Genomic DNA, 24,617 nt, shown 5'->3' with positions numbered 1-24,617 from the left:
TCTCCTGCTCTTGAGGGTAGGACCCAAACCAATGGATTCGAGTTACAAGAAAGGAGATTCATACTAAACATCAGGAAAAACTTTCTGACAGTAAGAGAGGTTCAGCAGTGGAACAGACTTCCTTGAAAGGTTGTGGACTCTCCTTCCCTGGAAGTTTTTAAGCAAAGGTTGGATGGCCATCTGTCATGTATGATCTAGTTGAGATTCCTGCACTGCAGCAGACTGGACTAGATCAGTGGTTCCCAACAGGTGGTCCGGGGACCCCCAGGGGTCCGCAAGCTATGCCAGAGGGGTCCTCAAGATCCTATTAGAATAAAGAATATATATAATATATTTCGTATGATAACAGATTTTTTGTTTTGGCCGCTTCCTGCATGAGCAGAGTCTAGCGCAGAACTAGAATTAGATAGAGGCAGTAGTTCTGCTGTATGCCGCAAGGACTACAAGAAACTTGGAGATAAGGCAATGAAAAAGATCCTTCCATTTGCAACCACATATCGGTGTGAGCAAGCATTTTCTTCCATGTGTTTCGTGAAAAACAAATATAGGAATCGGCTCGACATGCGGTCGGATTTCAGAGTGAAAGTTTCAAGTTTGGAACCTAATATTTCAGAAATAATGGACTCAAAGGACAGATTTAACTCATCTCATTAAGAACTGAAAATTAAAACTAACTGTATACTGATGGAGTACTCTGTTGTAACTGTAAAAAACGTATAAATATAAAATATAAAAAGACTCTTAATTTGGCTCCCACTTTTTAATTTTAGGATTAGGAATTAATGGGGGTCCTTGTCACAATAGCGGCTCGATGAGGGGTCCTCGAGAAAATTTTGTTGGGAACCCCTGGACTAGATGATCCCTTCCAGCTCTACAATTCTATGATTCTTTGAGACATCCCTAGATCCCAACCACTTGACCACTGTTATCTTCAGCTTTGCAGTTACCACTTTCAGTCTGTGCGTGCCTCTACTGCTTGAGATCAAAACATGCACTGCAATGCAGCCACTGCAGAACCAACGGGAGATTAAAAGGAAAGCAGAGAGCTGGCTGCTTCAAGCAAGCCCTCCAGCATTTCACAGATGAGAACTAGGATAGGCTTTTATCACTACAATCATCATGCCAGAAAGGACTCCTAGGACCCTGTCCCCTCGCCCCTATTGCTCACTCCCAGTGGTGTACCACACTTCCTTTATGTTCACACTGATAAAACTCTGGAATGAGTTCTACCAATTTTGAAGCTGGGTGAGCGCATGTTCTTATGCCAGAAAATGTAGGACATTAACAGTTAGCAGCTGCAGTATGAGAAACTGCAGCAGGCTGTAGACCAGGGGTTGTCAAATTTTTTGGACCAGTGGGCACATTTTGAATTTTGAGCAAGTGCTGCAGATTGCCGAGGGGGCATGGCGAAATACAACACAGCTGCCTCCCATGGGGAGCGGAGGCATGGCATAACACAAAATTAGACAATACAGCCATGGTGAAACTTTTCCCATAACTGTATGTTCATACTATAAAAGGAAAGGCTTAGCCAAATCAGGGGTCAGCAAACTTTTTCAGACCTTGTGGGGGGGGCGGACTATAGTTTGAATTTTTTAAAAAAACGAATTCCTATGCCCCACAAATAACCCAGAGATGCATTTTAAATAAAAGGACACATTCTACTCATGTAAAAACATGCTGATTACCAGACCATCCGCGGGCCGGATTTAGAAGGCGATTGGGCCTTAGTTTGGGAACCCCTGGCTTAGCCTATTGTATTTCCACCTGCCATGCAGCCACTAAAGGCACAAGAAGAAGAGAAGAAGAGTTTGGACTTGATATCCCGCTTTATCACTACCCGAAGGAGTCTCAAAGCGGCTAACATTTTCCTTTCCCTTCCTCCCCCACAACAAACACTCTGTGAGGTGAGTGAGGCTGAGACTTCAGAGAAGTGTGACTAACCCAAGGTCACCCAGCAGCTGCATGTGGGGGAACGGGGAAGCGAACCCGGTTCACCAGATTACGAGTCCACCGCTCTTAACCACTACACCACACTGGCTCTGTTCCCTCCCCCATGTCGACACTAGATCAAAGGCTGGGCTGTCCCATTAAAAACATATAGATTTCAAAGCAGCGTTCCAAATTAGGCAAGTCAGTGTCAGGCGCATTTTGCACCTGGCTATTGGTCCCTGTCTCCACCATCTGGAGGTGCATGCCTGGGGATCCTTGGATCTTGACTGTTTTCACACACTATCAACACATGCTATAGAATTCTACAGTGGTACCTTTGGTTACGAACTTAATTCGTTCCGGAGGTCCGTTCTTAAGCTGAAACCGTTCCTATCCTGAGGCACGCTTTCGCTAATGGGGCCTCCCGCTGCCGCAGCGCTGCCAGCATGCGACTTCCATTCACATCCTGGGGCAAAGTTTGCAACCAGGAGCAGCTACTTCCGGGTTAGTGGAGCTCGTAACATGAAGCGTTCGTAACCAGAAGCGTTCATAACCAGAGGTACCACTGTATCAGTTATATTTTATCTGCACAATCAGAATGAATTTCAGGAATAATAATAATAATTTATTATTTATACCCCGCCCATCTGGCTGGGTCTCCCCAGCCACTCTGGGCGGCTTCCAACAGAATATTAAAATACAATAGTCTATTAAACATTAAAAGCGTCCCTAAACAGGGCTGCCTTCAGATGTCTTCTAAAAGGAACCAAAAAGTTGCACTGAAAAATGCGACTTTTGAGTTGTCTGGTCCACAAATGGCAACTAGGCATTCTGTTTTGGCAACAGTAACCCTGATTTAAGGAGCCATTTGGCACCTAGCTTATTTATCTGAGTTTCTGACACTGATAGTGCTCATGCTCATGCGCTTACTTGAATGAAGGACACAGGGCAAGTTGAAGTGTAAGCATTAGCTGAACCACTTCAAATTTTCCAAGCAAATCCTTCAGCAGAGGAAAAGCTTCCAAATCCTAATAGCATGACTACTAAGCAACCATATTAAGTTAAAACTACTGGACAAGTCTGAGGGAGTTAGTATAACCATGAAAGCTTCTCACATCTTTGGGCTGGATTTCCAACGGCTACCATGTCATATTTGGCAACTGATGGGATGAGCCCGAGGCGTATGGATTCATAGCAGAGGCTTTTCAGCAGCCCTCACGTTGGCAGGTTGTTTTTTTTAATGAAAGACATCTTGACAGTAAAGCAAGCTGTGTCAAGCAAAATGTCAAGCCTGCATTGTGCAATTCAAGTGCTTGCTTAAAAGAGTTTGAGACAGATTCAAGTTCTTCCAACTTAAAAAACAAAAAACAAAACTAACCAAAGTAACAGAAATGGCAAATGAGAAGTTCTTCAAAGAGTTTACTGCACCAAATTTAATGAAATGCATCAAGGCTTTCAAGATTTCCTTTAAGAAAAAGATATGACACATGGAAATAAAATGGCTGGGGTGCAAATACCTATGAGATGCCTTCAGGGCACTCAGCAGAATGATCAGGGGAGCCCTTTCCACAAAGTCCACTCATCCCTGCACCACAAGTGTCACTCCTGAAGTTTAGAGAATCTTTTTAAGCAGGTGTGTGGAAACCTTTGGGCCTACAGATGCTGCTGGCCACAACTCCCATCATCCCTGGCCACTGGCTATGCTTGCTGAGGCTTATGGGAGTTGTAATTCAGCAACATCTACACCTGCTTTGGATCAACCGCCTCAATAACGTAAGAGTCCTGCTTGATCATCATTTATAAAGGCACCTAAAAAAAATTAAGCAGTGTGGCAGGAAGTACAACACAAAACAGTCCCTGCCCGCAGGCTTGCATTGTAATAGACACAATACAACAGCAGGAGAGGAATAGAGAGGGAAACAAGCAAATGCAGACCAAACTTCTCCTCCTAGTCTACCATCCTGCTGGCCACAGTAGCCAATCAGGCGTATCTGAGAACCCCACCAACTAGCATTCGGAGTTCTATTGCCCCTGAAGCTGGAGGTTTCATTTAGCTATCATGGTCAACAGCTGTAATCAGACCCACCTTCCAGGTATTTGCCTGTTCGTCTTTTAGAGCTACCTATTCTACTCTGCTGTTCCATCAGCTAATTACATATTGCATAAAATACTTTATCCTGAATCTACTGTACCTATTTAGTTTATTAGTGGATCCTGTGTCCTACTGCTAGAATGTAATATGCAGAACACACTGGGCATCAAAAAGAAAAGCATGGCACAAAATTATTAAATTCAAAAGCTGTAAACACCATTTGGTTACGTTATGTGACCCTGTCAATAATCCGTCCACATCGAACACTCACCTGAAAGAAGTCTTGCCAGAGCTAGTCTTGCACCTGCAGGTTGAAATGTAAAAGAAAACTTATAAAAGAATAGGAGACTTAAATGTACCAATATCAGAGAGGTCAACTGCCCCTTAAAAAATGAAATATGGATGGAGGCATGAAACTAATCTATTTCAACAAGGTACACATATCTGCTAAAGCATTGAGTCAAATGTCTTTCATGAGCACAATGCAGACCTTCCAAAGGAAAGGTCATGTTGGAAAGAGGGGGTGGGCATATTCAACTAACCACCACCACACAGCTCAGCAATGCACTCTGACAATTACCTACATTAGTACATTACAGGTACTAGCCTCATTCACACATCGCTGTAAGCCACCTTTAATAGTTTACCACGAGCAGACCAATTTCGCTCACTCGGCTCCTTCCCGCAACTGGGGAGAGATCCACAATTCCTGGCTTATTGTTATGTCTCATCAGTGTATGCTTTGCCCAGACAAACCCCGATCAGTAAGCCAAGAGCAAACCATGTTCCCAAGTCAGACAAAATGCTCAATCAGGGATTATTATTTGTTTTCCCCCACATGCTAGTGAGCAGCAGCAAATTGGGGGAGAGCAGCATATTCACACTAGGCCATTAACCATGGTTTACAGTGATGTGCAAACTGGGCTATTGTTTTAGCAACATTTCAAGTCCCACATCAGTGCCAGTGTTAGAAACTCAAGATGTATAAGCTAGGCACCAGATACCACCTTAAACCTAAGTCATGGTCACCATCACGGAATGTCTGTTCGCCAGGGGGTTGGACTAGATGACCCTTGCGGGTCCAATGCTACAGTTCCTCGATTCTATGATCGTGTGATCTCAACTATATTGTTTGACTGTAGCTTGCTCTTACAATTCACTTGTCCCAGTATGCAAGAAGGAGAAACACACATCATGGAAATGGAAATGGTATTATCTATGGACTAAGGCAGAGGTTTTTAAGCTATGGTTGCAAACCTGGTGCCCAACAGTCTCCACATGGTTGCAATTGGACCTGTGCCAGTAGCCAAACGCGCCTGGTGAATTTTGAACACTGATCAGTGCTACATGTTGGGCACCATTGGGTCTATATCTGAATGTACCCTTTTGCCCAGCATGCCTTTGAAAAGAATACTGTATTGGAGGGGTCATGTTCTCAAATAAACAAGCAAACACCTGGTCGGTTCCAGGTCAAGTGGTGGTGTAACACAGTGAGAGCATCCTGCTTCCCAGGATAACATCAGGGAAACCTCAGCAACATTTGGAGGAAACCGCTTTTCCCAACTGGAATTCAGAAGTATATTGCCTTTTATGTTCCAACATGGCCAATAGCCATTGTTCTCCAGTGCAGCTTTCCCCCAACCAATAAACTCACTAAATGTAATCTACTTTTTTCAGCCCTCACATCTGCATCACAGGGATAATATTGTTCTATCTTAAATAGCTGTTGCAAGGACCGCTGAGAAACACTTGGAACATTTGGAGTCCACAATATGCGCACACCTTAAATATGCTTACATGCTAACAAGTGGCACCGAAAAAAACAGATCCAAGTTTCTACATCCTGGCAGGTTACACTTCAAGCAGTTTAAATTAAAGGCAGACAGTCCATGTCTTATTGCACCCTTTTCATCTGCTCTTAAGTGCGCATGATGAAACTCAAAACATATTATTTGAAAAATTAAGGCTATGCTGGTAATCCTTCTGACAGTATAAAGTAGTATTTTCAAAGAAATTTAAGAGGAATGCAATGTGGCACGAATGGTGATCGAATCATGTGGAGGCAACATTGGTGACCAAACATTGTCAGCTAAGGTCCCTTCTAATAAGCGCCCTTCAGCACACTTATCTCCGGCTCTTTAGCACAGGTTTTCCAAACCTTTTGAGTTCACCGACCCCTTGATGAGCTTATAAAGTTATCATTGACCCCAACACAAATTTTTTGGAAAGGACAATGACATCAAGAAAGATCATCAATCACCAATCCATTACTAAGAATCATTAAGATACGGATAATACTTTTGTACTGTGGAAGCATCTTATTATTAAACACGGAGGTTTCACATTGGCAAGAGATGTGTACTCTGTACACGCCCCTTTATTTCTGAGGCCCATAGCCCCTCATTATATATTTTTCGCCCCTCATTTTTCATGGGTGCCCTTTCCACCCGTAATAATTTCATTCACTCCCTGTAACAGCCCAACCACTGAGGGGAGGAGGTCAATATTGACCGCTCTGGTTGAGAGACAGGAATCAGAAATATTCTGCCAGTCTTGTGCCCGGCACTATCCCCCAAAATAGTGCTGTTTAGAGGAAAGGCAAGTGAAAAGCAGCATGATGAAAGCATATAAAATCATGTGTTGTATGGAGAAAGTGAGGAAAAAGCACTTTTTCCCATAACACTGGAACGTGTGGACATGAAGCTGCATGTTGGAAGATTTAGGAGAGACAAAAGGAAGTACTTCTTCACACAGCTTATGGTTAAACAAGTTCATGGAGGATAATTCTACCTCCACTGTCAGAAGCTAGCTTTTGGATACCAGTTGCTGGTATCTGCAAGTGAGGAAAGTTGATGTTGCGCTCGGGTCCTGCTTTGCTGTTTGCCAAAAATTGGCAAACGACCTGAATCAGTTTTATAGCAGCTTCGAAAGTCAAGCATTATCAACTACAGTAGTGCCATTCAGTCGGCGCCAGAGGCACCAACAACCACCTCAACCTGTTCTGAAGTCACTCCGCTGGTGATCTTGAAATGGTGTTCTGCATACTTTGTATAAAGTACTTTTCCAATGCAATATAGCCGAAACAAAATTCCAAGTATGTTAGTACTTGGCCAATAAATTATTATTCTATTTTATTTTATTTTATTCTATTCCATAGACACCTGGCTGGCCACTGTGAGAACAGGATGCTAGACTAGATGGGCCACTGGCCTGATCCAGCAGCCTCTTTTTAGATTTTAAACAACCAACGCACCCACATCAGCTGGAAATCCTGAAATAGGGCTTATTTCGTGAGGGCAGTTTGAGGAGCGCAGCCCCGAGCAATTTGAAGAGCTGCAAATGAACTTGGGTCTGCCCCAGCTTCACCTTTATCCTTGCAAGTCTCTCGTTCCCAAACTGAGCATTTGCAATTTTGCCCTTTGTTCAGAAGAGGCCAGATGCTGTGCCAGTAAGATCAACACAATAAGCTAAAGAAATGTGTCATTTTGGCTGAACATCAGGATTGGCAAGGACATTTTTTTAAGTGGGTGAACCGAATCCCTGGTTCTAAATTCCTCGGGCCTCCCCCTCTGCTGAAGATGTGGTGCCTTTGAAAACAAAGAGACCTTTTTTCAAATGCTGAAAAGAGGGGTATATTATCCAAGCACCTCATGTTCTTCCAAAATATGAAGGAAAGCAAGAAAACCCAAATGCCTAAACAGAGCTGCAGATTACACAATGCAGAAATCTGGCTCAAATACTTCTCTTCCTTCCAAAATATTGGTGCAGTTCAGTAAATGAGCTACTTGCTTTGCATTGCAGAAGAACTATTACCTCATGATGGCAAGTAAACAAGGAAAAAGTCCTAAGCAAAGTGCTAGCACAAGAAAAAGTCAAATGAGCGCAAACTACTAATGCTACCTATGAAGGACTCAGAATTAGTTTGGCTTCAAAGCTATTGGTTTTACACCTATGTAAAATGGATCAATCAACTAAATTAAATACAGTGGGATTTCTCTGAGAAGCAGCCCTATTATTAAACATATTCTAATAATATGATTGTGCTGATGTTCAGAATACGTATATATGTGCAGTACAAATTCAGGCTCATGGAGGCTCCAGTGGTACATATGCCCTGCCTCAATATAATACATTGGATGGAAGTGGTCACACCAGACAAATTAGATATTCGGTAGTATTAACTTCCACCCATTTCTGAACTGTAACTCCAAAATCAGCTGAATGGACCATCCTGCCTTGTCACTAATGCAGACGCGTTGCTCATAAGAAAATGAAACACATACACAGATATATACTAACGCTAAGCAGGCGCTGTGCCTCTTATTGCTCAGATGACCAACCCTCTGCCATCCCTCCCCCAATACACCGTGGTACAACCTGTGCAGTCTTCTGTTTTGCTCCCCTCCCTCATCCTAACATCATGCAGATCCAGGATTGTGATGCAGTGCTATAAATCCTCCAACAGGGGCTGCATGATGACAGCCTTACATTTATATACAGTATGTATGTGTGTGTGTGTGTGTGTGTGTGTGTGTGTGTGTGTGTGTGTGTGTATGAATATATTTGGACTCTGTGATATTAAAGAGCATAATAGCCTGAAGTATAGATGGCATGTTACCCATTGGATCACATCTTTGCTTTGAATGAGCCTAGGATATTTGGTATGTTTAATGGCTTACTGGTCTACTTAAGTTTATACCTTATTTAATAAATATTCATATTGGTATTTTAAAACAGTTGTGTGTACAATGCTCTCCTACATTGCTTTATCAATGAAAGTAGTAAACACTAGCACAGGACCATTTGTAGACACAACCACTGAGCCTAATGAACTATCCTTTGCAGATATGATAAGAATTAATTTACATGCACTGATATAAACATTGCCAAAATAACATTCCACCACTGAAAGTCTCCTACTATTCAAAATAGACTAGCTCAGCCACCCCCAACTTGGTGACCTCCAGATGTTTTGGACTTCAGTTCCCATCAGTCTTGGTCAGCACAGCTAGGCAGGTAGGCAGGTGATAGAAATTACAGCCCAAAGCACCAGGAGAGTACCAGGTTGCGAGTGCCTCAGTTAGATTATGCACATTTGCCGTAACGTGAATAAAACCGCATACATTTTATTGGCTTTTTTCATTAATTAAATAAATGGGAGTTGCTGACCCTTAAAAACTGTTGATGCTCAGCGGAAATCAAGGAGCTTCAGCTTCACTTGCAGACTCAGCGCTGGGGGAATGGGGAACGGGAAAAATAATATGCATGATCTCAGCCTAGTTTTCTTGCTCTTGCAGGCTATCCAAGATTGGGGAAACCCAGATTCCAATTAAAAAAAGAAGCAGCAGCAAAATATGCACAGAGGAAGCTTAGGTCCGGCATTCATCATCCCCAGTCTCAGCTGAGGAGTGGGGAACCCCAGGTCCAGGGTGCAAATGTGGCCTCCAGACCTATGCGGCCCTCAGAACTCTCCCGAGGCCACATCCCTCGCTACCCTGCTTTGCCACTGAATGTTTTTGCCAGGCTGGAATACCTTGAACTCTTGATCATATGCCTCTTGCTTGCCTATATGGAGGATGGAGAGTGGTGCATGAATGATTATGCAGAAACCACCTACCGTGCAGACATCAATTGTACATTCTTTGCTCCACCCATTTCCCCCTCTAGCCATGCCCAGCACTGGCATGTGGCCCCAAGGTTGCCCATATGGGAACGCAGATCCCAAGCTGAAAAAGTTTCCCACCTCTGCTCTACCGGATAATACTACTTCGTAGCCAAATGTGCTTGGCACTAGGAGTGAGACCAGCTCCGTTATAGACTAAAAGATGCAAAAAGGATGCTGTGTGCCTTCTTCTATCACTACTTGAGAGAATGAGAGGAAATGATGCCAAGTTAAGACGTGCCCCCTGGGCCAATCAAGATTCGCAGTGTGGGTGGTCAGGACAAAGCTGCCCAGGCAGCCATCCAAGTCTGCTCAAGCAGGGCCCGTTTCGCACTTTGAACACAACAGCCAATACACTCAGGACCACTTCACAGGGAGCAGCTCTTTGACATCTATGACGAATCATTTAATTACATTTGCACAGAGCCTCTCACAATGCGGCTTAGGCTCGCTGCAATCCTTCACTGGCATTTGCTTAGATGTTTCTTAGGAAGCGGGTTTATACTGAATCAGACCACTTGCCTGTCTAACTCACTTGTCTTCAGCTGCTGGGCCACGGCCTGATCCAAGTTGGATTGCAACAGGAACACTACCCCCATGCAAAATACATGGGGAGAGCCATATTCGAAATTCCCCAAGCACGTTTTGCGACTGGTGTGGGTCCAATTGCGACCATATTTTAAAGAACAAATCTCCAAGCAGTTTACATTAAAACATCAAATAATACAACCCAGAATAAAACAAATTCAAGCTTCAAGGAAAATGTTTCAGATCCTTCTCTAAGTGACCTTTCGCTTTCCCAAGTCGTCAACCTAGCATCCAGATATCTCCACACAGTTGCCATTGGACCCATGCCAGTCTCAAAACATGCCTGACACCTGGCTAATTTTGAACACATTTATTTCCCATTGTTTGCTCCAAGGAATACATGGTTCAATTAATCCCTACAACGACCCTGTGAGGTAGGTTAAGAGGATGCAACTGGCCCAAGATCAAACAGTGAGCTTCATGACTAAGTGCGCATTTGAATGCTGATCTCCCAGGTCCTGGTCTGACACTCTAACCAATACACCACCCTGCCTTCCTAGAGTACTTCTGCTATGGGGCAGCTATATAAATCAAGTAGGTAAATAAATATGAAGAAAGCAGCATGTCACTTAGAGAAAGATCTGAAATATTTTCCTTGAAGCTTGAATTTGCTTTATTCTGGATTCACAAATTCTCATCTTTTGCCACATCTTTTGCTGGTTGGGTACTGCTATACTGTCACGTCATGTCAGGCAATGGGATAAAGTTTAATAAGATTTTAATGTACAAAAAATGGGGCAACAGAAGCAAAAAATGTTGCCAAAAATAGTATTAAATGTTCTTTTCCTTTCACGTCAGGATTCAGCACCAGCTACTGGATCCTAAAAATATTATGTAATTAGCTGACAAAAAATTCTTCCTGTCCCTAGTCGATGAGCTACTTTTAGTAGACGGCTATGTGGTTTCTCCAGAAAATAAAGAATTGAATCAGGAACTTTTCCAGTGCACTAAATCTCATTTGGCATGTTGAATTATTATGTGTACTTTAATTAACTATACCAACTACCCCACTTTAGAAAGAGGCAAGGCTGCATTCATAATCAGTAATGAACAACAGCAAACCTTATATCACCTGTACCTCATCGTTGTCCACCTTCATCTGGGCACAAGCGGGTGAAATTAGCAGCTTCGGTTTCTGGTTAGTGTACACCATGTTTTGTCGATGCATCCAAATGCTTCCCTGCAAACAGCGACTTGGGATCTTTGTTTCTGGGTGAACTATGGCTTGAGCAAGTCAAGGTTTACACATCTGGATGCATCACCAAACTATGGTTTGCTGCTAACCAGATCCAGGAGGAAGGAGCATGTGAGTCCAAACCTCCAAACCAGTTTAGAATAATGTCTGTATGGGTCAGATAATTAGTACATATGATTCCTAGGGGAAGTCACCTGGAATTATGATAGTTACCATTTTGAAACAGCCCAATTTGACTGATGTTGCAACCATCCATTAGGTTGTTGTATGGCTACAAGCATTCTTCAAATAAGTGAAAGCAGCCTGTTTTGGAAAGTCACTTTATTCAAATAGGCCAAATTCAAATAAGCAGTTTAAAATAATTCTTTTAAAATCAACAATACTGGATGGTAGAAGACAAGTTTAGATAATTTAAAAGGATGAGGAAGAAAGCCACTACTGTGAGTGGCAGTTCCTAGTTGAGTGTGTCTGCAAGAATCCACATATAGCGGTGCCTCGCAAGACGAAATTAATTCGTTCCGGGAGTCGCTTCATCTTGCGATAGTTTCGTCTTGCGAAGCGCGGTTTGTCGCAGCAAAAAAAAAAACACCAAAAAATTCGTCTTGCGAAGCACGGCCATAGAAAACTTCATCTTGCGAATCACCAAAAACATCGCAAAACGCTTTCGTCTTGCGAGTTTTTAGTTGCGTGAGGCATTCGTCTTGCGAGGTACCACTGTATTTGCTGCCAGCTCTCCAGAAGCAAATGCCCCGTAACCTCTGGCACCCCGCAGATTCTACCCCACGGGTCTCATCTGCTTTAAAAAATGTAGAAAATATAAGAAACAGCAGTAGAAAATCATATTGATGCTTCAACATCTAAATTTATGACACAAATGACAGGCAGCCCTTACCATCTCCCAATCCTTCTGGGCATCCCATAACCTGCAAGAGGTTGGTTGCAACCGCACATAAGAGATGGCCAATAAAACAAGTCAGTGCTTGTGGTGCCCCTGCATATCTTACACCATACAACTCCATTAAATGGGAATCAAAGTATATCCTGGTTAATGAGAAAACAAGATTCAAATCAATTTTTAATTATACCAGCAGTAGTAAGCCTCGTGGCTAATGTTGATTAGCCGAGGCATAAGATTTTAACAATGTTAAATTTCCTTCAGGTAACCTTGATTATTCCATGTTGTGGGGAGAAGCTATTAAGAAACTTTGGTTAAGAGCCTGCTAAAAATGCCCAGTGACCCTACATAACAGTCTGCTGGTCTTGCTGACTGTTGATAAGATTAATATTCTAAAAAGCTAGCCTGTGTTAAAATCCTCACTGAACAGGTTTCTGAAAAATATTAAAGCATTACAATTGCCCTGAGCTACAATAACCTGAATCAAAGTTCTACACAATCCAACTGCATTGCAGGGGGTAGAATTAGATGACCCTCAGGATTCCTTCCAACATTGAAATTCTATGATGAAAGATGACTTGCCGTGATCATTTCAGGCTTTCAATCATACTTTTGAGTGTTCTCAAGCCATATTACTCTTACAACTAGAACCTTCAACAAGGAACAGTAGGCTTCTCTCTTATAAAAACTAGGTAAAGCCAATGTCAATTAGCATAAGAAATGGAGGTCATCCTGAAAATACACCAATAAAATTCTTGTGGCACCTTTAAAGACTAGAATATACACTGTGGCATGTTTTCATAGACCAGAGATCACTGGATCAGATACAGGAAAATTGCAAAGCTCTCTTAAATAAAGAGAGACCACTGTTCTATGTACTGCTCAATACTGCCTCCTCCACACTGATTGTCAACAGCTTTCCAAAGCTTCAGGAAGAAGAAGCGAGGGATTGACCCTGCACCTTCTTGAGCTGGCAGAGACCAACAGACACGGATAAAACCATATTCTAAAGAGCAAGGCTAAAAGGCTGCAAAATACACAAGAGTCATTTGGGGCCTAGCTTATATATTTGCGTTTCTAACACTACACCAGATTGGCAAGGGCAGGACTGGTCAGTTTCTCTGCTGCTATCACACATGTAAGCAGTGATGTTTGAGTGCTTATATTTAAAACTATGTAATAAAATGATGTCATGGTGAACAATGGTTGGCCTTGATCCCACACAGGAGCAAGGTGTGCATGCAAGCTTAGACATGCAAACACTAGACAAACACACAGCTGGTAATATTGGTTTTTATAGCATCTTAGGGGAAGGGCTGTCGATTCAGTGGTGGAGCACATGCTTTTTTGTGTATAAGGTCACAGGTTCACGCCCTGGCATCTCATAAGAACCTGAGAGGAGCCTGCCGGATCAGGCCAATGGCCCATCTAGTCCAGCATTCTGTTCTCACAATGACTATAACCAGGTGGCTGTGGGAAACCTGCAAGCACAAGAGCACGCTCACCTCCTGCCATTTCCAACAACTGGCATTCAGAAGCATTACTGCCTCTGACCATGGAGGCAGAGGGCAACCAGTGTTACAGGGGTCCCCAAACTAAGGCCAGGGGGCCGGATGCGGCCCAATCACCTTCTAAATCCGGCCCGCGGATGGTCTGGGAATCAGCATGTTTTTACATAAGTAGAATGTGTCCTTTTATTTATAATGCATCTCTGGGTTATTTGTGGGGCCTGCCTGGTGTTTTTACATGAGTAGAATATGTCCTTTTATTTAAAATACATCTCTGGGTTATTTGTGGGGCATAGGAATTCGTTCATATTTTTTTCAAAATATAGTCCGCCCCCCCCCCCACAAGGTCTGAGGGACAGTGGACCACCTCCCTCCTGAAAATGTTTGCTAACCCCTGGTTAAGAAACTTGGATATATAAGCTGGGCACCAAATGACTCTTTAAACCAGGGTTACAGTCAGAACAGAATGTCTAGTTGCCATTTGGGGTTCAGACTGCTCAAAAGTCGCATTTTTTAACACAATTCTTTGGTTCCTGAAATTCGCTCCGATTGTGTAGATATAATGGATAGAAAACCACAGGATGTGTTGCAAATGTGTGAAAACTGACAAGTTCCAAGGATCCCCAGGCATGCACCTCCGTATGATAGAGACATCAGGCACCATCCTGGTGCCTGGGCAGGGTGGATTTGATTTAAATCAAACTGATTTAAATCACGATTTAAATCACTAGTCAGTAAGGCTTGATTTAAATCATAGTTGATTTAAATCATAAAGACTAATTCTTGCTGGTATAACTTTAATATGCAAGTAGATGAAGATTTTTAGAATAACAACTTTTCATATTAGTTTTTTTATCCCCAGTTTAATAGGTTAATCATTCATATTTGGACAACTTTACTGTTGTACTTAGGAAGGAGAAAAATAATCATTACCTTAATAATAACAATTTAAATAGATTTATTCAACTGAAACAATAACATTTCAGCAAATGTTATTTGCTTAAACAAACATCCATGTTTGTTAACTAATTTGGCTAAACAAAAACAAAATTCATATATTTTAAGAAACTTAGACTGTCAGCCCAGCCTACACATGAAAAACTTAAATACTGTCCACTCCAAACAATCAGAAAAATATTGTTTCTATTCTATTCACTGAACTTCTTGAAACTAAGCACTGAAGGGGTTGCTTCTGTATTCATAGGTTTGTAGAACAATAGGATTAAGGTCTTTTTCTCAACTCTGTTCATGTTATAACATTTTTGCTGTGAAGAAGAGGCATGTGATCTCTGTTGAGTCAAATTCAGTTTTGAGAACTGCAAAAGTAAACCAAGCACCTGTGATAATATCTTGTAGGCAGAGAAACTGCCCAATAATCTTACAAAAACCTCTGGAAGAGCATGACATTGTGAATGGATTAATGGAATTTATTTACCCCCAAAATTAAACATATACAACCTTATACTACAAAATTAAAAATCTAATCTTTATTTCATGATGGAATAACCTTTGGATGGTAATATGTTTTCCTCAAAAAGCATTTTATTTAAAAAAATCCGATTTAAATAAAAAAATCCGATTTTTTTATTTTATTTTTTAAAAAATCATTGATTTTTATCCACCCTGTGCCTGGGCATCTTCACTTGGTCGCAAGTAGCTGATAGCCAGGTGCAAAATGTGCATGGCAGATTTTGAGCACAGAGGGTAGCCATTGTGATTAGTAGCTGGGGGGGAGGGAGGAGAGAACTACTGTCTGAAATTCTGAACCACTAGTGCCAGTCCATGTAGGCAATGCTGAGCTAGACAATGGCTTGCCTCAATTAAAGGCAGCTTCCTACAGGGATGCAGGTGGCGCTGTGGGTTAAACCACAGAGCCTAGGGCTTGCTGATCAGAAGGTCGGCGGTTCTAATCCCTGCGAAGGGGTGAGCTCCCGTTGCTTGGTCCCAGCTCCTACCAACCTAGCAGTTCAAAAGCACGTCAAAGTGCAAGTAGATAAATAGGTACAGCTACAGCGGGAAGGTAAACGGTGTTTCTGTGTGCTGCTTTGGTTCACCAGAAGCGGCTTTGTCATGCTGGCCACATGACCTAGAAGCTGTACGCCGGCTCCCTCAGCCAATAATGCGAGATGAGCGCGCAACCCAAGAGTCGGTCACGACTGGACCTAATGGTCAGGGGTCCCTTTACCTTTCCTACAGGGATAAGGAGAAAAGGGAACCTGGATTAAGTCTGCATATCCAAAGCAAGCAAGCAGCACTGTTGACACTGCCAATTCCAAGCATGAGTGATGTGCACACAGCTCCATTTGTATAAAAGGAACTCCTACAACTAAACGGTAGCTGCTGAATGTGGGGATCCCACATTCGTAGCCATCGGGTCAAATGGAGACCCATGCACGTGAGTCTGTTCTGTACATCTGGTACCTTTGCATGACAGGGGAGAATAAGAAGGGCACCAATCCCAGGGGGAGTAAATATAAGCATATAGCAATATGGGAACGAGACTAGCACAGATTTAACGAAAGACTAAAAGGGATTACTTGACTGGCAGAAACAAAGTCACAGGATACCAGTTCAGGCCTAAGCCTCATGCTGCATAGTGATTATTACATTCAGAAAGATTTGAGAACAGTATTACGCACTACATAGTAGCCATAATGGGAACATAAAGCAAGACAGAAACCTTAATAATATAGTCCTTTAATTAAAAAAAATTCACTCTAGAAAAATTATTCTCTAGAAAATCCCAAAAGAAATCTGAATTTAAGGGGGAGGATGTGTTCTAATTACATGGTCTTCTGTAATTGCCCCTTGGTTTTCCAAATATTTTGGAATACAGCTTACTTCTAAGCACCTTTGTAGCACTTTCCTGCATCTTCGGCCTCATTACACCAAGCGAGTGAAGCACTGCTGCTTCTCTAATTATATAGTTTTAAATGTTATCTCAAAGGCACTTCCTGAAGGAAGTACTAGGAGCAAGACAAACAGTCTTGATCTATCCCTTAGGGCTGGTAAGCTCCAAGCTGCAGGTCGCTGAAATGGAGTCACGTCGCTGGGAACAGTTCAGCAAAGCTCAACTAGCTGGGCAGAAGGTCAGTATTTTAAAAATTATGGTATGTTTGTAGCAGTGAAGTCTCAACTTGCACACAGCGCATGAGCTAAGAAGGAAGAACAGAGAAAGGTGGGAGATGCCCCCCCCTGCTATTATCCTCATCATCGTCTGTTTATTAGTATGCCACTTTTCCACAATGGTGCACAAAGTGGCTCACAACATACCAAATGAACCATAATAAACGTAACAATTAAAATACATATTAAGAAAAATTAGAAACAATAATAATGTCAGCAGGTACAGAAAATAAATCCATACGGAAACAGTACAAATAAGCCAACACAATAAAACAGCTCAAAACTGAACGGGGGAGAGAATAATCTCCAATAAAGAAATAAAATGGCAGCACACAAAATTGGGAACGGGGGGGGGGGGCATTGCTATTCCCAAAGGACATTCCACAGAAGCTCACCACAATTAACTTGCACACATTGTGGTAGCCTTACCTCCCAGCTCTCACCTGGGTCTCCCTCTCTCAATCACTTCCCAATTTCTCACCTCCCTACTGTTATCAAATATATGAGCACAAAAGAGGCAGTGTGAGAGAAAGTGCCCCTGTTCACAGTGTTCGAAACTCCCACTGTTCCAGGCGCATTTTGCAACAGGGAATTTCATTAGTGCGAGCAGTTTCTGAGATCTGGAAGCAGTACTGCACCTAAGATTTCAGATTAAAACTGCATAGTGGAAGGAAAGGGCCTTTTTCTGCGTCCCCACTTCCAGCTACTCTCTGAAGACTGGAGAAGAGTCCCTCTTAAGAATATTAGGGGGGTGGGCAGGGGAAGGACTAGACCATGTGAAAAATGAAGATAATATTTTAGCTGAGGTTCATTCATTTTCAGCATGTATTCTTGTAATAAAGCAGGCCTAAACTTTCGGTTGTTGCACCCATAACCTAGGTTTAAGGTACCATTTAGCTCCTAGCTATCATAGCTCAGTTTCTAACACTGCCTGCTCACTATTTCTAAATCACCTTCTAGTGATCTCTTATTGCTTCTCACCTCTACCTCAGCAGATCTGCTTCCCCTTCCTTGGCTCACAGGTAAATTCCACATGTGTAAGTAATGCAAAGTCAAGAATCTTGGCTTAAACTATACTATACCATGCACACAGTGTTAGAAACTGGGCCGTGCACAGTATGGTTTGCTAAGTCAAGGTTCTTCTCATACCATGACCTGCAACACAGCCAAAGAGTAGCTGCTGACTTCCTTCTCCCAGCCACTGAGCAACAACAGAACAGGAAACCAAAGCTCTTACCAAGCAGCTCCTGCTCTTCCTCAAAAGCCTGTGCTTTTGAGAGGAACTTGGCTGCATCTGTGTTTAGCAAATAAAAAGCATTGGGGGGGGGGGCTGGAATGGACATTTTTTGATGGAGGGAAAGAAGAGGGTACATTCTGTACCTGGGGCTGTAAATACATATCAGGGCTCAGCTCAGGAATAGAATTCTGGATGGAATGAAAAAGGACAATTTAAGCAGGCAAGCCGGGAGAGATTTATTTTTTTAGATGCGGGGAGAAAATGTCCTCTTGAAAGGAGCTGCTAGTAAGGGGGTGGATGTGAAATAGCAGATTTTGGGAGTCATGCAAGCAAATGAGGAGTAAAACTTACTGTAATTTCAAGGTACTGAAGCTCAGGCCTATATGGAACATAGGAAGCTGAGTCAAACTGCAGGTATGTCAAGCTCAGTATTGTCTACACTGACTGGCAGCAGCACTTCAGGGGTTTTAGGCAGGGTTCCCTCCCAACACTATCTGGAGATGCCACTGTGGATTGAACTTGAGGCCTTCTGCATGCAAATTCAAGGCTTTGCCACTGGCCCTTGGCCATGCGTATGGAAACTTAAACGTTGCCATGGCATTCCCGGGAGAAACATGCTGATGTACAACCGCAACCTCATTGTTCTGGGGTTCAGGGTGAGATCCCACAAACTGCTGCCATACCTGCTCAAGAGGGCATGTTAATTATGATTACCCTACCCTTGACTCCCTTGTTAACAGTTAGTTCCTGTATGGCAGACCCTCCAAGGAGTCCTGTCCTCCTCATCTCGCTTCTCTGTGGGAAGCAGCATCCTAAAAGGTGCACATGGTTTCAAGGAAAAAAGGATGTGAGCAATCAGCTGGCGACAGATAAGAAAGTGGTGCATGGAAGACAACACCACCCACCACGAGTAATTCTGTGGTGTTAGGTAACTGAATGGGGCATCTGCACCCCGGTCCTTGTTGAGCCACCGCTAGCCAAGAGTTCTGGGCTAGAAGAATTAATGGGCTGACTCAGTGTGGTTGAATCAGCTATGCTGAAAACCAAAAACTTGCAAAGCACACACAAGGGAGGCCAGCACACCTTGTGGCAGGGAACAAAAGAAAATAAACTAGAATAATTGCAAACCTTGGTTTGGAGCACAATGAAAAGGGAGGCTTGCACTAGTGTGATTTGCTTGGAGCCTGACTTAAGCAAGGGCCACAAACGTGTGAGAAAATGGACCACAGTATAACCCAGTAGGGAAAACTCAATCATTACACTACAGTGATACCTGAATGGGCATAGACGACTCTCTTGATTCTGCAAAATGACACTGAAGTCATTCATGAACAAGTCAGCTGCAAATCAACAACTGGGTAACAATCAAGTTTTGAAGAGGCTGGACAATTTGTTTTTGAACAGCATGATGTGGCATTAATACAGGAGTCCTGCCTTCAATGTGACAGCAGAGCAACACAACCCACTTTATACAGTGGCCAGATGCAGTATTTTTGCCATGTTGTGGAACTAAAGGCTTTAAATTAGGGATAGGGAATGCACGGACCTCTAGATTTTATCATTGGACTCCAGCAGCCCTATGTAGCATAGCCAATGGACAGCATCTAAAGGACGATAGGTTCTCCTTCCCTGCTTTAAACAGAACCATACAGAGAACACATACCAACCCCTCAACTTCATAATATGGAGGACCTTAGCTTTTTTAGTTTGCCATTTTAAGTGCAGGCTATGAGCTTTCATCAGTAACAAAAAAGGTGTTACAGGTAGGTAGCCGTGTTGGTCTGACATAGTCGAAACAAACAAAAAAAAATTCCTTCCAGTAGCACCTTAGAGACCAACTAAGTTTGTCATAGGTATGAGCTTTCGTGTGCATGCACACTTCTTTATTTTAATAGGAAAAATAAAGGCACTCTTTATTTTAATAGGAAACAAAAAGCCACCAAGTTAAGATACCACTGACCAAGCAATGTAAAAAGAAATTCCTTCAGAAATTTAAAAGCCCTAGGTCTCTGTGATATGGCTATACAATAAAGCTGATGCAGTATCTACAATCAAACACCAAGAACGATTTGCAGGAACATGCTCTTGAAAGCACAAGATCCTCAGATCAGAGGAAAAGGTCTCAATCTGTACAGCTACCCAAGCTGATAACAAGTACTTTAAAGGAGGCGTGGGGAAGAGAGAACCACTTATAACAGAATCTGTTTATTAGGAAGCACCAAAGCAGCAGAGAAAATAATAAATTACAGAACACGCATGAAAGAAGTCTTTGCTTTGCTGCTGCTTCCTTTAGGTATTGTCATGCTTAAAAGGCAACAAACTTCATTAATTCAGACCGACACATTCCATTTCATTTCACTGGTTATATTTAAATAACAATTTTATCACCATTAAAATCACTCACACATACTAATTAAGGACCCAGGCCATGATCCAGCAAAGATATATGCTGCACATGGATAAACCCGAGAGCAGGCAAAAGTTGCTTTTGAGTTTTCACCTCTCCTACTGCTGAAGAGGCAAACCAACTGCCTATTTACAAACCAGCTTGCCTCTTCAGCAGCAAGAATGGTTCTCCCTCATATACGTGCAGTTTTGCTAGTTCAAAGTTCCACTTTCCACATGCAGATATAATCCCAATTGTAGGATAGAAAGGATGTAGGAGACAATTTTAAGAAACTATTGCTCCAAGCAACAAAAGCTCCACTTGTCAGCTCAGTGTATTTTACAGCCAAATTTGAAACTTAACTTAAAAACAAAAAGAGAGCAAAGAACACACTATGAAGAACTTGCGGCAACAAGCCTCTACCAAAGCAAACCACCTAAAGACTGGTGCGTGTTCTAAAGGTTTTTAATGTTGTGATTAAATCTTAAATGTTATGCTCCATAATGCTATAGTCATAGTGCACCAGCAGTTAAGCAAACAAGCCACAACTAGGCTCCAGTTCAGGTTCTCAGCAATATTCTTATTTATAAGAGCAAGTGCAGAAATCCCCAGTTAAAGTCTGCATGCAGTGAGATTATATAACATGGCAAAACCATTTTCATGAAGATTAACTTTTTAAAAAGTTCAAGTTCTGAAAAGACTATATAATCTGGAGTTCCTCCCAACCACACACATACAATGACCGCTTATGTAACTCTAGCCACATTACTTTGAAAATGCTAAATCATATCCTCTGCGGATTGTTTCCCGATAAGGATTCCTTCCAAATAAATGTAACTTAGCAAGAAGCAAAGGCCCGCCATTAATTTCATCCATACATTATAATTTTCTCCACAGCTAAGTGAAATTTTTTTTGGGGGGGGGCTTAACAGCCGCATTTTCTGAGAGCTACGTAGAATGCCAAATTGCACTACAGAAAAATGAAACAGAACAACGGAAACAGGTCCCATCAGTCAATTAAAACTCCACCACAAGACAAAGCCCTCTGTTCTCAATGCACTCACCATTATTCCTTTGCCAAGTAGCTTCTGTATACAGTGACAGGTAGACAAAGCAGGCCTTTTTCCTACCCAAGGGTGATTATCCAACATTCTCCTTTAGAGTAGACCCATTGAAATTAATGAACTTCAGCCTGCTAATTTCAATGTGTCTACTCCAAGTATGGCCAGAGTTAGATATCCTCCTCCTGACTTACCTGCAGAACTACACTTCTAGATTTTGGCTTGCATTACAAACTGCAGACAAATCTTGGGGGGAACAAGTACTGAAAGGGAAAATCTGTGGAAAGCATCCTGCTTTTCCCTCAGACCCGCAACAGGTGAAGTACTGAAAGGGGTCCTAGATACTGCCACCCCCATCAGCCAGGTCCAATGGAAGTTTCCAAAGTGGAGATCACCTTCTGTTCAGCAGGGCTTAGTAAGAAAAGGACATTGCAACTAGGACAGGATTATTTTGTACTATCATTCAGCACTACAACATGCCACTGGGAAACCATTTTTTCTTTCCCCATCTTGCACATATGCCCCAAATGCACTGATCAGGGGTTTCCTCACATCATTTCACCCATTTCCTCCCCAAGCCCCTGAAACTCCATTAATTTCCATTTCCTTCCATACAGGTGACTATTTTCTTCTTCCTCTTTTTACTTTAGGCTGTGCCATCATTTCTCTCTTCCCAACCTGCTTGTTTCTTGTTTTGATTTTAATGCCAGTGTAAACCACAGGAGTCATCAACTTCTCCCAACCCCATCATTTCTTGGTGCCATATACTAAGCTCCCTCTGAGATTTTTGGACCCCTTCCTGATCTCAGTGCATCACAATTCCTGACTAGATCTGAATTCCATATCTTACAACCGATTTCGGCTATACAAATGCGCACACACCTCATTCTAGGTGGTAACACATCTCCGGATCCTACTGCCCCTTATCCTCTCAGATCTCAAGTATTGACTGCAAAGGCCTATGAGATACACTATCACCCCAGATACATTCTTGGGGAACCACCAGGGGTTCCCTACTGTCACCACTCCAATGAGGGAGGGGGAATCCCATCCCCCTCTCCACTAACACAAGACCTGAGAACTCAGTCTGCACAGACAGATCCGCAAAGACAACCCACACCCTAAACACCCCATAACTTATAAAACCACACAGGTGCTATGCATGGAAAACACCTGGGAAGAGGTGCTCCTTTTTGAACTCCCAAACTCCAGTGCAAGAAGGTGGAAGGCCCCGAGGTTGCACACCAGAGCCACACACACCCCAACTGGAGGTGGGGCGACAGCCCCCCACCCTTAGGCAGAGCTCTCTCTCCACCTCCATCTCCCATTTAAAAAGCCAAACCCTCAAGACAACCTCCTTATCCCAGTATCCAAAATCCCCACCTCTCTTGTAGATTTATAAAATGTGCAAGTGCTGGTAGGGAAACCACCTGGGGGCTCCTTGGCAACCCCCAAACTCCTGTGCAAGGAGGCTTGAAGTCTCTTCCTAAAGTGTCTTCCCAGATCTCCCCCCCCCACCTACAAGTGGGACCCCTCCCCTTATTTATAAAATGATGAGGTGCTGGTAGGGAAGCCACCTGGGGGATCCTTAGCAACATTCAAACTCCTGAGCAAGGAGGCTTGAAATCTCCCCTTAAGGTCCCATCCCAGATCCCCCCCCACCTACAAGTGGGACCCCTCCCCTTATTTATAAAATGCAATGGTGCAGATAGGGAAGCCACCTGGGGGATCCTTAGCAACATCCAAACTCCTGCGCAAGGGGGCTTGAAGTCTCTCCCTAAGGGCTCATCCCAGAGCCCCGCCACCACCTGCAAATGGGGGGGCCCACCACCCCTTTAACCCTTGCGTGCGCGCGCGCACTTCCCCCCTCAAAGCCCCCTCCCCGAGCCCCCCCCCCCGCTTCCCCACATGTCCCTTCCCGGCCCCCGTACCTGGCCGCAACGGCTCGGTGATGCTAAGTACCAGGAGGAAGAGGAGAAGGAAGGTGCCGCTGTCTGCCTTGGGCACCATTTATCCTCCGTTCATCCTCCCCCAGCGCAGCAACGTAAACCCCCCCGCGGGAGGGGGGCGGTGAGGGGAAAGGAAAAATAAAAACAAAAGGCGCCGGAGGCGGTGGCGGCCTCCGCTTCTCCGTCACAGCCCCGGGAGCCAAGCGGGAGGCGGGGAGGGGGAGGAATTCAGCAGGCTCGCCAAGGCGCGGGGGCCGTTCAGCCCGCGTAGCTTGGCTGACTGGCTATCGCTGCACGCACAAGATGGCTGCCGCGTCTCCCCTGCTCCTCCTGAGGCACCGCCCCCTCTCCCTCCTTCGCCGCCGCGCGCCCCGCAGCCAACAGGGGGCGGGGCCTCGGAGGCGGAGCGATCTGCATAGGCGCGTGGGGTAATGAGGAGCGCGGAGTTCTCGCTGTGAAGGAGCCTCAGGAGGCTGAGGGGAGAGAGGCGAGGAGACTCCGCCCATACGCACGGACGCATGCGTAATCCAGCGAGCGCGCCTCCCTGAGTTTGCAAAGCATATGTAATGCGCCGTTGAGTTGAATGGGGATTAATCCCTTCCAGGTATGCTGGGGTGGGGTTGTTTGGACCACTTATAAACACCACCTCCAAATCCTCGAAAGAGTCCAACAATGGTATCTCCGGAAAAAATTACACATCACTTGGGAAGACAGAAATTGTATTAAAGTAATTGGGTTGGATTTGTAATAATTTGGAAATTTAATAAAAATAATTGAAGTGCAGAGTGTATGAGGACCGGGACATCCGCAGGGAAACCAAAATGCTCCTTTACAAAGATATTGTAGAGTACTGTACTACCAACCTTACTGTATGCTTGTGAAACATGGACCACTTATAATAAACGTCATATCCAACTCCTCGAAAGATTCCATCAATGGTGTCTCCGAAGAAAATTACACATCACTTGGGAAGACAGGCGAACTAA

General features: G+C 43.5%; 1 protein-coding gene across 6 annotated transcripts in view; it reads right to left on the bottom strand.

Annotated features, from left to right (window-relative positions):
* DGCR2 (DiGeorge syndrome critical region gene 2) overlaps positions 1-24,010 on the bottom strand; it is a 50,322-nt gene extending 26,312 nt beyond the window's left edge. Inside the window, exons 1-2 of one of the 6 annotated variants that reach the window (XM_035097862.3) lie at positions 23,614-23,968; positions 4,296-4,328 (exon numbers count right to left, since the gene is read on the bottom strand). In XM_035097862.3, coding sequence (XP_034953753.1) covers positions 4,296-4,328; positions 23,614-23,692 — 112 coding nt within the window. In that variant the 5' untranslated portion in view covers positions 23,693-23,968. Of the gene's footprint in view, positions 1-4,295; positions 4,329-23,613 lie in introns of all 6 variants that reach the window. The other 5 variants (XM_060269704.2, XM_035097861.3, XM_088660121.1 and 2 more) reach the window with 5 other exon arrangements.
* Positions 24,011-24,617: the final 607 nt, after the last annotated feature.

The sequence above is a fragment of the Zootoca vivipara genome, chromosome 16, assembly GCF_965207765.1.
Source record: "Zootoca vivipara chromosome 16, rZooViv2.hap1.1, whole genome shotgun sequence".
NCBI classification, from domain to species: domain Eukaryota; kingdom Metazoa; phylum Chordata; class Lepidosauria; order Squamata; family Lacertidae; genus Zootoca; species Zootoca vivipara.
Note: the sequence above shows the minus strand (reverse complement) of the source record. Positions and strands in the feature narration are given on the sequence as shown.